This window comes from Vulpes vulpes, chromosome 3, assembly GCF_048418805.1.
Source record: "Vulpes vulpes isolate BD-2025 chromosome 3, VulVul3, whole genome shotgun sequence".
NCBI classification, from domain to species: domain Eukaryota; kingdom Metazoa; phylum Chordata; class Mammalia; order Carnivora; family Canidae; genus Vulpes; species Vulpes vulpes.
Window position 1 is genome coordinate 138219529 of NC_132782.1, and position 13749 is coordinate 138233277.

The window sequence follows — 13749 nt, forward strand, 5'->3', positions numbered from 1 at the left end:
TTCATTAAAGGATTTGTAAAACATACTATGCAATTACCAGCTATATTTGATAATATAATGTTAGACCTCAGATATCTTGCATTCTCATGTACCACAAAAGAGTAATTTGGCATTTTTAAGAAATTGCACAATAATCAACAAATGGGAAGAGTACATATGGAAAAGAAATTAAAGAACTTTATCTCATATAACATATAAAAATTAGTTCCTGGATATGTTGATAAACTATGTTGGAAAAGCAAACCATAAAATGTTTGAAAGATAATACATGATCTCAGGGTAGAAAAGGGATTTTTTAAAAAGACAAATAACATTACCCATAAATGAAAATGTCAAATAAATTTGATTATATTAAAATTTAAGAACTGCAGTTCCATTTCTGCATAGGATTATAAAAAGATGATACGGTGCTCCCACTTGAATAAAGAGAAAAAGGTAAATAACCTATAAAATAATAACTTTTCTTGAACTCATCAGAGAATTATAGTTGCAAGGAACTGATTTCCAGTTCCCTCCTAGCTGAAAACTAATTGTTTCATCTTTGGCCGAGCACAGGAGGAAGGGGTACTACTATTACAATAAGAAGACAGCTAATATCTTAAGGAATTCTAAAGGGCAATGTAGGCTATCAGTATAGTTTGGAATCTTTGGGATCCTCAGACACAAACAGAAGTCAATACTTAATAGCAAGCTCCTTTCTATGTGCCTGTATCATACTTATAGGAAAGACTGGAGGTAGAGGAGACCTGAAAGAGCCATCAGTGATTGGCACAGAGGTATGAAACCCCATCCTTCTCAACACTATTCTTTCACACAAAGCAAAAGTCTTAAGCCCCTGGGGGAAGGAACAGGAAACTCCCCTATCTCAGAACCCATGCAAAAACCTACTGGCCCTTGAAAAGGCACAGAGGCAAAACAAAACAAAACAAAAAACAAAAAACTGCTCTAAAAGGAAGAGCAGGTGACTCTCCTCCCAACAATATTAGCTTTGAAAAGTTTTATCACTAGAGAAGCGGTAGGAAACCCTCTCATCATCAGGCACAGGTAAAGCCTAAAGAAAGGGTAGAAGCGAAAGCTGTAAGGATCATCTTGGGCCCAGGATCATGCACTGATACAAAGCATTGTTTTACTACCACTGAGGGGGGGGGGGGGGGGGGGGAAGCTCTCCTAAATATAAAAAGTCACTTTCCCCCTACTTTTAATTTCCTTAAAAGATAACTGACATTGTAAAGTAAATATGTACTGTGGAGTTATACTCAGAAGGAAAATGTATGACAACAGCACCACTGCTATATAGTTCTTATATTATATATGGAGTTGTATACTATTTGAAAGTAGACTTCAAATTTAAAGGTGTATAACGTGTAGCTTAGAGCAAGACTCAGTGAGCTTTTTCTTAAAGGGCTAGATACTAAATATCTCAGGCTCATGGACCATTTGGTCTTTGTCACAACTACTCAAGTCTATCATTATAGTATAAAGATAGTCATTGAAAATATGTCAATTAGTGAGTATGGCTGTCTTCCAATAAAAGTTATTTATTTTAAAAAGCCACAGAGGGCATGGATTAAAATAAAATACAATACGGGTGCCTGGCTACCTCAGTCAGTGGGGCAAGCAACTCTTGATCTTGGGGTGTGAGTTCGAGCTCCATATTGGGTGTAGAAATTACTTAAAAAAAGATTTTAAAAAAGTATAAATATAGGTATTTGATGACCTCTACCCTATAGCAACCATTAAAAGTTTTCTAAAATAAGAAATAGTGAGCTAATAGTAGAGATAAAAGTGGATCATCAAAAACTTCTCAATCCAGGAAAAGGCAAAAAAATGGAGAAACTAAGAAGACAGAAGAGACAAACAAAACAAATAGCAAGGTGGTAGATTTAAAACCAACCACATCAATAATTACATCGAATATAAATGGTCTAAATACTCCTAGTAAAAGGCACAGATTGTCAAACTGGGCTAAAAAGTAAGACCTAAATATACGCTGTCTACAAGAAACCCACTTTGGATATTCAGTAATAGATAAAGGCATGGAGAAAGATATACCTTGCAAACACTAATCAAAAGAAAGCTCAAATGACTATATTAATACCAGGCTAACTAAACTTTAAAATAAAGACTACTACCAGAAATAATGAGAAACATAATCACATTGGGAGCAATTCATCAAGAAGACATAATAATCCTAAATGTGCATGCATTTAATAACAGCTTCAAAATACATAAAGCAAAACTGACAAAGTGTTGAAGATGTCAACACAATCCTTGTAATTGTTAGGACATGTTGACAAAATTTAAGAACTCCTTTCATCAAAATAATCATAAAGATAATAAAAAGACAAGCCATAAACCAAAATCTCACTGAGCATCTCACTGACATCAAATAAAACAGGTAGATCTCATCCACATGTCTCATTAGAAATAGTAAAACACCTCAGAAAGGTAAACACTAAACGCATCTAAAAATAAAGAAGGTGCTAAGTTTGAATTATCACTGGATATAGCATAAACTTAGAATGTAAGAACAGCTATAATTGAAGGTGGAGAAAAATGCAATTGGTTGAAAACATGTATATTTTGCAGTTGTAATTGATATTATTAGTTGGAGTTATTTTTGCTTTCCCATCACACATTTATTTTCTTATGCAATATTTTTTCAGGAGGTTCTTAGAATATAGCTCCAGCTTTATTTGTATGTTTAGTTTTATTTAATTATCACTTTTTAAGAACTGAACTATCAGTACACTGATAAATATAATCATATAAATTATGATTCTTTGAAATACAAATGTCTACCAGCATTAAAGTTGTTTTGATTTGGTTTGCTACTGTCTTTGTGGCTAAGATTCTTCTCGCTTATAATAATACCAATGTTCGATGCAGTAATCACTTCCTTTCTTTTTTAACCTTAACTTTATCTGAAACTATTATAAAAGAAGGTAGTAGAGCTTATTTAAGTACATTTAAGTTTTTTTTTTTAAGTATTTTGTTTTTTAACATAGTACTTAAATTCTTTCCTTTCTCTCACTTGATGAAACTATTTTTAAAAAATGGAATTGAGCTTTCCTTTTATACTGCCACATTTGTAAGGCCAGATTTGCCAGAATTTGCTCAGAGACCTGACTACTAAAATGCACTATAATAACCTCTTTGTTCTTCCCATTCCAGTTGAAATCACCTTCTTCCTGATTCTTGTTAAGAAGCTCTTTCAAAGTGTTTACTAAAAAACTGGGATCTGTTCCAGGTTTTTCCTTCAACAGAGTTACGCTAAGTGGTCTGTGGATTATTCCATCAGCCTCAGCAACACCATTATTAGTCTGCCGCCCATCTAAAGAGACAGTTGATGCTGAATAAATATTTCCTAAATGATCCATTATAGGAAGCAAATATAATTCTGGTTGAAGAGCCTAAAACATATAGGAAATTTAAAAAATTAGTTTGTAATTTAAAATACAGTAAGTTAAAAATTAACATAAGTTTAAAACATCACATTACATACATATGGAGGAGCAAATGATTTGAGTTTCAGTTCCGATTCTTGTTTTGCCTTCACCTAGAATAAATAAATGACAAAAAATAAAGATTTTTTATGTTTTCAATTATTTTTATTCCTTTTTTGTAGAAGGCACATATCTGTGACATAAAAATCAAATCTAAAGCTGATAATTAAGGCTAGAGTCTAGAAACTTAAAATACAATCCTATTTCTACTCACTGTACAAAACGTAAAAGAGATTCCATGTCATTTGGTAGTAATAATTATGGCTATCACTTGCATGGACTCACTATATGCCAAGCACTATTCTAAGTGCTTTACATATATTAGCTTAGTTAATCTCCACAATTCTATGTGAAAGGCACATATATATAGTTCACAGACAAAAGGATTGAGGAAAGAAATTAAATAACTTGCCTATAATTTTATAACTAGGCATATTCCAAATTGGGATTCAAAATCAGATAATCTGGTTCCAGAGTCCAATGTTATAAACTCTATTTCCTAAATATACAACCCAAATAATTAATTTCTTATTCATCCATCCATCCATCTATCCTTTCAACAAATACTGAGGGCATACTATGAGTCAGGCAGTATTCTATATGGTGGGAGATACAATGGTAAACAAGGCAAAGTTCTTGCTTTATGTAGCTTATTTCTACTTAGGAGAACAGAGGTTAAATAAACATGATTTAGGATAGTGATACGTGATTTATGAAAACAAAAAAGTGACATAATAGAGACTAGTGTAAGAGAAAGAATATCTAAAAACTAGGTAGTCAGAGAAGGCCCTTTTGAAAAGATAAAAATTGAGCCTGAGACCTAAAAGAAAAAGCAAGCTATTTGAAATCACGGGGAAGTGATTTTCAGGCAAGTGTAAAGAACATAAATCAGAAAGGAGTTTGCTGTATTTGAGGACCAAAGATTTTTGTGTTTCAAATGAAGAACCAAGGAGAAAAATAGTGGTAGGGGAAATTTGAGAAGGAGCCTATTTCTTAGGTCCTCCATATCTCTGACCTAACCATTGCAAAAGTTAAAATCCTTGCCTCTAGTCTCTTAAGACCCTCATCATGTCATCTTTTACTCAAAAACGTCAATGCTTCAGAAACAATACTCATTAATCTGGCATTCAAGACTTCCAACAAATGATTTTACAATTTGTTCTCTATTCCTTTTCAGACCATGTTAAAGTAAAAAAGGAACCATCTACTTTTTCTACAAAACAGTTGTCTGTTTTTCTACTTCTGTGCTCATTCTATATGCTCAGGAAGCTTTCCCACCCACATCTTTGCAAGATCAAATATTTATCTTTCAAGATCCAAACTGAGTATCATTTTTTCTTCAAAGTTCTCTACCTCTCTTCTTCTTCTGCTGAAAGTAATCTTTCTTCTTCTGAATGTACAAAATATGCTATTTTAATTATTTATGTATTTTCTCTTCAACACTATAGTGAATATTCTTTAAGGGCAGGATCGATTTCCAATTCTTTTTTCTCATTTTTTTTAAAGATTTATTTGTTTGTTTGTTTATTTATTTATTTATGATAGACATAGAGAGAGAGAGAGACAGGCAGAGACACAGGAGGAGGGAGAAGCAGGCTCCACACCGGGAGCCCAACGCGGCACTTGATCCCGGGACTCCAGGACCGCACCCCGGGCCAAAGGCAGGCGCTAAACCGCTGAGCCACCCAGGGATCCCCTTTTTTCTCATTTTGTTTAGAGAAAAACATCAATAAAAATTTCTTGAAAATAATAAAATATTAGAAGAACTTTAGAAGTTGATTTAAATTATCCTTATTAAGGTCCCTTCCAACTTAGGATTCTGTGACTGATATTTGGTATTTTAGATATTATGAAAAAGAACAAAAAGTTCTAAGAATTGTTCTTTTTCTTTAAGAAAATTTTAAAGATGAGTAAATTAATATTCTACCATACTGAACAGAATTCAAATGACAAAAACTTCAAATTTAGCTGCTGATCCTGAGAATTCTACATAACAAATTCCTTTACAGTACTACTTTGGAGAGAAATGCTTTTTTTTTTTTTCCCCATTATCATTCATTATTTAATTTGTTCAACAAACATTTAAATGCCTCTAAGTGCTAAACACTTTGTTAGGCATTGGCTATAAATACAGTAGTGAATAAAATAAAAGTCCTTGCTCATAGGGAGTTATAGTCTAATAGAGTCAGATGTTAAACAATCACATTAAAAAAATACATACTAATGACAGTGTGCTAACTAGAGTGGAATAGGAAAATACTGAATTTTTGTTTAAATATAGAAAGTCTTGATTAAAGAAATAAACCTTATGTAGATAAAAGAAAGCAGAAACTTTGAGATCTGATGGCCTGCTGGATTACGAATTTTATCTAGGGAAACTCTAGTTGGAAAATCCTGCCATTAAAACACAGAAACTACAAACAGAAGTGTTCAACAGATAATAGCTGAAACAAACAATTGTTAAAAGTACTATCATTTCATACCAAAAGGCTAGCTGTGGCGCAAACAGTGAGGATCTATTTTTGTCCAGAACACAAGTACTTACTTAAAATGTTTTTGGGGGCAACTCAGTGGGTTGAGTAGCTGACTCTTGATTTTTGGCTCAGGTCATGAGATTGAGCCCTGTGTCAGGCTCACATTGAATATGAAACCTGCTTAGGATTCTCTCTCTCCTTGTCTCTACCCCCTGGCCCCTTCCCCTAGCTCATGCACATGCTCTCTCAAAAAAAAAGTTCTCAAACACTCATTTATATTTAAAAATACATATTACTTATATAATCACATTTTAATTTTGTCTTCCTTTTCTTCCCTAGGAAATACACACCCAAAAATATCTCCATCATTTTAGTGCCCAATAATATCCCAGTAAGGCCCATTTTTTAATAATCTGTGTATTTAGTGATATTTCCATTTCATTATAATTGATATTACTTATCCCATATAATAGAAGCTGAATTGATAAGCTGAGTTGATAAGCATTTAAGAAACATAATTTGTTCAGTTATGCTTTTCTTTAATCAAAAGGAAAAATAAGAAAACTTACCACAGCTAGATTATTTCCAATGCATTTCAGAAATAAAAATTTTTCTGCAATAGCATCTTCACCAAGGAACTCACCAAGTCGCTCTCTCAGGGCTTGTAAAGTAAGATGAGGAGATACTCTGAAATATCATGACATTGCCTTATAATGTAAAATGAAATAGGTTTCAGCTATACCACAAATTCAATAACATTAGTCAGCTATCTCAAACATAAATACCAATTTAATGCATCATAGTTTAATATATTGTTTTTATATTGCCTAGCACTTTGTAAAACTTCAGAAAATTAAAAAAATAAAATGATTATGCAAATAAATTCTGTTTATAAAAGTCCTTTCTATGCTGAAAAGGGAAATGCTTGTCTACTTTCCTCATCCACCTCCAACCTGTATTATTAAAAAAAATTTTGCTATAGAATTTATACACTTTTATACATAAAAAATGATTTAGCCACAGATGTTTATTTTGGAAGTTTGACAGGATTAGCTAGTGCTTAAAAATTTCTTTGAAAATCAAATATTGTCAGACTCCATAACCTTGCTCATCATTAGGAATATTTTACTCCTTAACATCTAAAATTTAAAGCCATCATTTAGCTACTGTTTTGAGTTCTTGTTTTTCTAGAATCTTAAGGGGAAAAATTAAGTAATTCATTCAACCAAGAAATATTTATTGAGCACTCACTATATGTCAAGTATTGTTCTAAGGGATGGGGATATGGCAATCAACAAAAGAGACAAAAATTTCTGCCCTTACAGACTTTACAAATCTAGTGATGGGAAAGAAAAATAAACTAAGAAAAACAGATAATTCATAAGATACTGCTAAGTACTATAAAGAAAAATAAAGCAGGGAAGGGAGGGTAACTATAATCTTAAATATAGTGATCTGAAAAGATCTAAACAAAAAAGTATTATGGGAGTGAAGAGCTAAAGAGATAGGATATGCATGTATGTAAGTGTATGTACAACATATACTGATTTAACCACTATTTACAATTCTTCAACAGATTTCTAATTTCAGAAAATTTCTCTTTTAATTCTCTTTGTGTATAACAATAGTAATATACCAGTTATACCTTTTTTTCTGGGTGGCAGTACTATGACTGACACCTGTTCCTACAGTACTTATTAACTGTTATATAGCATTATCTATTGATAGTATTAAGTTAGAAAATCATTACATGGACCAGAGCTTTTCACTTATAACTTAAATTTCCAAAAAAATTTTTTCTCTGCAGAAAAAAGGATTGTTTTTCAGGCACATTATAACATGACCACAAAATACTTGCCTTATAAATCCAGCTGAAATGAATTTGTTAACAACTTCTATTGAAATGGTATTTAGCTTATAGTTCCATGATCCTTCAGGGACATAAAAAACATGAAGTTCCACCAACTGAATAAATTGAGAAGAATGTCAGTTAAAATACCTTTAAAATTAAAAAAATCAACTGATGTTCTCTAGAATTTTAAGCTTAATAAACAGAATAGAAATAAAACATGGAATACATGTATCCTTATGAACAAACACAAAAAACAAAATGAAGAGCAAGAATTTTGGTTAGTTGGCTACTCAGTACTTGGGGCACATCTTCTCACTAGAAACAATCTTCTCACTAGAAACAATGTCATAGATGTAGTTCTAGGATACCCTAACATCTCTGACAGTATTCTTTTGGTGGCTTGACCTAAGAGTACCAGACCACCAAGATCAGTTTTCTGGTTACCATAGTTTCCTTCTCCCCTGGTCCCTACCTACTCAGTTATGTTGAGGTGATCTTGTGGAATCCTTATACTTTACATATTGTCTCCCTAACATAGTGGTGATAATTGCTAGTTCTCTGTAACTGCAAAAGTGTGAAAACAGTGGTTTGGGAAATATTTTTGTTTCCTAGAATTCTAGGAAGAACCTATTCCTGATGGTGATAAGGAAGGAAATAGTTGTTCTTATATAGGTCATGTCTGTCAGCTTGGCTTGTCTATGCTTATAAATACCACTTTCTTTTCTATTAATGTTTTGTTAAACCTCAGTTAGAATCCTTCTATTTAAAAGAATATTTAGACTACAACAGAAACAGAACAATTATAGCAAATGGTCTTATCTTTTAGTTTAATGAAGTTATTAACTGCATATTAAAATTTAAATGATTATACTCTGTAATATTAAATATCTGAGAAAAACTTTAAAAATTTGAATATAACCTATCATTGAAATTAGAAATTTTTATAGGAGATAATATTGGTTCTTGATCTGAATATTTTGCTCAAGTTGTTTTTACAGACCAAGTAAATTATTTCCATACATTTGATGTATGTATAGATCTGATGTGAAGTTTGCCATATGTTGTATTTTGAACACCAGAGCATTTAAAAGATAATTCCCTAGTTATACCATAATATTCATAGCAGCAGTACACTATACAACTAATACTATATTTAGTAAATACACAATTAAATATTTGCAAAGCCTTCAAAAAACTTAATACGATCTTATCCTTTATATATAGAAATAAGAAAAAATATTTGAGCTAAATATTTTACTGTTTTTATAAGCCAAGTTCTGTCAATATTTTTATAACAGTTTATGAACTAGAAGTCAAAGTTGTATAAATTCCATAGTTGAATGCGTAGGCAATACAGAGAAAATATAGTTAATAAAACATTTCTTGGCCTTTGAAGCATTTTGTGATGTAAAATAATTTATAGTGAATTTGTGTTTATTCATTCCCTTAACAAATATTTATTAAATGAGTACCATGTTCCAGCACTGGTCTAAGCATTAAGAATACACAGTCAATAAGACAAAAATCTTTGACTATGTATATAAATTAACATTCTAATGAGGTATAAGGACAAGAAGGGTGAGGCAAGTGAGGCACTCACCTCAGGTACAAAATTTAAGGCTGTACTAAAACCTCAGTAATAAAGATAAATAACATTTAAAAAAACCAAATTACTCAATGCAAAAACTTTCATGATAAACAAAGTGTCAAAAATTTAAATAGAGAATTTAATACTATTAGAGCCGGAGATGTGAACCTCATTACATGTTTTTAAAAAGAGAAATATATTTCTTAATGGTCAACTTTTTCCAGAATAACCAAATAGTTGAAAAAAATACTGAAAAATTTAGAAGTATATATTAACACATTACTTTGAGCTCAAATATTCTATTTATATTGAAACATGAATTTATTATAATTTTACTTTCTTGGCTTTCATAAAAGCAAGCTCATCAGTAATATTTTTATCAAAACTATTAACCATTTAGAAATACACTAAAAGGTATATTTATGGGCACATATTTTGCCTTTTGCTTCAGGCTCCAAAATGGCTATGCATAGGACCATCAGATTCTATTTCTATATAAAATGCTATTATGGATTTTTTGCATCAGTTTTTTTTTTCTAGTATTTTATTTATTTATTCATGAGAGACACACAGAGAGAAGTAGAGACATAAGCAGAGGGAGAAGGAGGCTCCCTGCAGGGAGCCCAATATGGGACTCTCTCCTAGGACCCCGGGATCACGACCTGAGCATACATTCAACCACTGAGCCACCCAGTTGCCCCGCATCAGTTTTTCATTTAAAAAATCTCATATTGTATTATTTATCTTACTTATGGAAGTTTTTTTATGTGTGCCCCTTAAATTTTGCACCCAAGGCAAGTGACTCACTCATTTGTCTCAGACTAGTCCCAGGCCTGTGAGGAATATAAACAATCAGCAATAAATATAAAACACTGATAAGTTATACAGTACATTAGAAAGTGGCAAGTACTGAAAAAAAGAATAAGTAGAGCAGGGTAAGGAAAATTGGGAAAATAAAAGGGGAAGTAGGTTTCAGTTTTAAATAGTCTGGGTAGGTCTTATGAAAAAAGGTGAGATCTGAGTAAAAACTGCAGGTGAAGAAACAATTTTCCAAGTGATGATATAGAGGGAACGAATTCCAAGAAGAGCTAAAGCAAGGGTCTTTTTAAAAAAAAAAAAAATTTTATGTATTTGAGAGGGGGAGAGAGAGAGAGAGAGAGAGAGAGAGCGCACATGTTGGGGTGGGGGGTGTTTGCTGGTAGAGGGAGAAGCAGATTCCTACTGAGCAGGGAGCCTGTTCTGGTGGGGCTCAATCCCAGGACCTTGAGATTGTGACCTGAGCAGAAGGCAGATGCTTAACTGACTGAGCCACCCAGGCACCTCTAAAGCAAAGGTCTTAAGGTGAGAGAGTGCTAGTATGACTAAAGCAGAGAGATCAGCAAGAGATAAAAATGAAAAGGACAAGGAACAAATTAAATAGGTTTTTCCAGGCCATTATAAGGTCTTCATCTCACAAAATGGGGAATCAATATAGGATTTTAACAAAAGGACAACATCTGACATTCATATTATATTTTTGTTATTTTAATATGAAAAATTCTAAACATACAAATAAAAAGAAAAATACTACGAATACTCAAGTATCTACTACGTAGATTCAAAAGTTAACATCATACTATTTACTTCTCACCCTCTCTCTTCTTAAAGGCAGATTGCCACATGCAATTACTTATTTGTTTTTTTTTTTTTTAAAGTTTCTTTTTTTTTTTTTAAGACTTATTTATTCATGATAGACATAGAGAGAGAGAGAGGCAGAGACACAGGAGGAGGGAGAGGCAGGCTCCATGCTGGGAGCCCGATGCGGGACTCAATCCCGGGACTCCAGGATCGCGCCGCGCCCCGGGCCAAAGGCAGGCGCCAAACCGCTGAGCCACCCAGGGATCCCCGCAATTACTTATTTGGATGTGCCTTAAGTCTTGGAAGCTTGACTACCCTACCTTCACCTACAATTGGACCCTGAGAGCTTGTTTGGAGGTTCTCGCAGAGAAGCGCAGCCTCATATGCCCTTGACTGAAGAATGGTCCTCCTCTATTGGGGAAGGACCTCCCTTTCAAACCAGCATGCAACTTTAGGAGGTATCCACATGGAGCTGTGAGGGAGGGAGAGGAGACCTGCCTAGCTAGTCAGATCAGTCAAATCAACCCTGGCAATCAATGGACAGATATTGCAATCAGATCATCTGTACAATCTTCTATCCCTTTATTGATATATCAAAGTAAATCAGACATTGTGAAAATATACTCCTAAATACTACAAATAAGGATTTCTCTAACATAATCATCGTACCATTTTCACATTTAAGAAAATTAACAATCCTGTAATGTAAAATAATATCCATTCCATATTCAAATTTCCTTAATTATCCATTTGTCCTCAGAATTTTTTTCAATCTAGAATCAAGGAGAACACATTGCATTTGGTTTGTCATAACCTTAAAAATCTGAATCTGCAAGTTTTCCAGATTGGTCCCCCACCCCCCTTCATGGCATTAACTTTTTAAAGGGACTGGGCCAGTTGTTTTAAAAAATGTTTTGCATTCTAAATTTACCTTAGTATCTCCTTAAGATGTCATTTAACTTAATGACAATCTTTTTTTTTTTTTTTTAGCATAGCAGTTTCCTTTTTAAAATCATTTTCTAATCATGAAAAATGTATTCTTTAATCCCCATCCCCTATTTTCCTCATTCCCCCAACCCACCTCCCCATCAGTTTGTTTTCTATAGTTAAGAGTCATGTTTGTCTGCCCTCCCCCCCTTTTTTTTTGCTCATTTACTTTGTTTCTTAAATTCCATATTTGAGTAGGACCACATACTATTTGTCTTTCTTTTATTTCGCTGGGCATTATACTCTCTAGCTCTATCCATGTTGTTGCAAGTGGCAAGATTTCATTCTTTTTTATGGCTGAATAATATTCCATGATATATAGACTTCTTTATCCAGTCACCTACCAATGGACACTTGAGCTGCATGTAGTTTGGCTATTGTAAATAATGCTGTAAAAAAACAGAGGTGCATATATCCCTTTGAATTAGTGTTTTTATATTCTTTGGTGTAAATACTCTGTAGTGTGATTACTAGATTGAAGGGTAATTCTATTTTTAACTTTTTGACAAATCTCCATACTGTTTTTCATGGTGGCTGCACCAATTTGCAGTCCCAATAGTGCAAGAAGATTCCTTTTTCTCCACATCCTCCAACACTTTTTTCTTTTATTTTTGACTTTAGCCATTCTGGCAGGCATGAGGTAATATCTCTTTGTGGTTTTGTTTTTTTTGTTTTTGTTTTTTTTTCTTTGTGGTTTTGATTTGCATTTCCTTGATGATGAGTGATGTTGAGCATCCTTTCATGTGTCTTTTAGCCATCCGGATATCTTCTTTGGAGAGATGTCTGTTCGTATCTGCTGCCCACTTATTAGATTGTTTTTTGGATGAGTTGCATCAATTTTTAAAAATACTTTGGATGTCATCTGCAAATACCTTCTCCCTTTTACTTTGTTATTTCCTTCACAGTGCAGAAGCTTTTTATTTTGATGTAATCCCAATAGTTTATTTTTGCTTTTATTTTCCTTGCCTCAGGAGACATACATAGAAAAATGTTGCCATGACTGATGTCAGAGAAATACTCTCTTCTAGGATTTCATGGTTTCAGGTCTTGCATTTAGGTTTTTAATCCATTTTATTTCTGTGTATGGTGAAAGAAAGTGGCCCAGTTTCATTCTTTTGCATGTGGCTGTCCAGTTTTCCCAACACCATTTGTTGAAGAAACTGTCTTTTTCCCATTGTATATTCATTTCTTCTTTGTTGAAGATTAATTGACCATATAATTATGGGTTTATTTCTGAGTTTTCTGTTCTAGTCCACTGATCTATGTGTCTATTTTTATCTCAGTATGACACTGTTTTAATTGCTACTGCTTTGTCATATGACTTGAAATCTGGAATTGTGATTCCTCCAGTGTTTTGTTTTTCAAGATTGCTTTGGCTTCATGGTCTTTTGTGGTTCCATACGAATTTTAGGATTGTTTTAGTTCTGTGAAAAATTGTTAGTATTTCGATGGGGATTACATTAAATCTGTAGATTGCTTTGGGTAGTATAAACATTTTAACAATATTCGCTCTTTAACCCATGAGCATGGAATGGCTTTGCATTGTCTTGAATTTCTTCCATCAGTGTTTTATGGTTTCCAAAATACAGGTCTTTCATAAGTTTATTCCTAGATATTTTATTGGTTTTGGTGCAATTGTAAATGGGATTATTTTCTTAATTTCACTTTCTGCTGCTTCATTATTAGTGTATAAGAATGCAACAGAATTTTTTTAAAGATCTTATT

The 13749-nt window shown here is 33.1% G+C and overlaps 1 protein-coding gene across 6 annotated transcripts in view; it reads right to left on the reverse strand.

Moving 5' to 3' along the window:
* The window catches only part of SPATA1 (spermatogenesis associated 1), a 51038-nt gene that overhangs the window by 21875 nt on the left and 15414 nt on the right, over positions 1–13749 (reverse strand). For 5 of the 6 annotated variants that reach the window (XR_012000791.1, XR_012000793.1, XR_012000794.1 and 2 more), the window contains exons 3-6: positions 7839–7945; positions 6550–6667; positions 3506–3559; positions 3185–3413 (exon numbers count right to left, since the gene is read on the reverse strand). Coding sequence is in view for 1 of the 6 variants with exons in the window: in XM_072754725.1 (XP_072610826.1) it covers positions 3185–3413; positions 3506–3559; positions 6550–6667; positions 7839–7945 (508 nt within the window). In the remaining 5 variants the exon portion in view is untranslated. Of the gene's footprint in view, positions 1–3152; positions 3414–3505; positions 3560–6549; positions 6668–7838; positions 7946–13749 lie in introns of all 6 variants that reach the window. The other variant, XR_012000795.1, reaches the window with a different exon arrangement.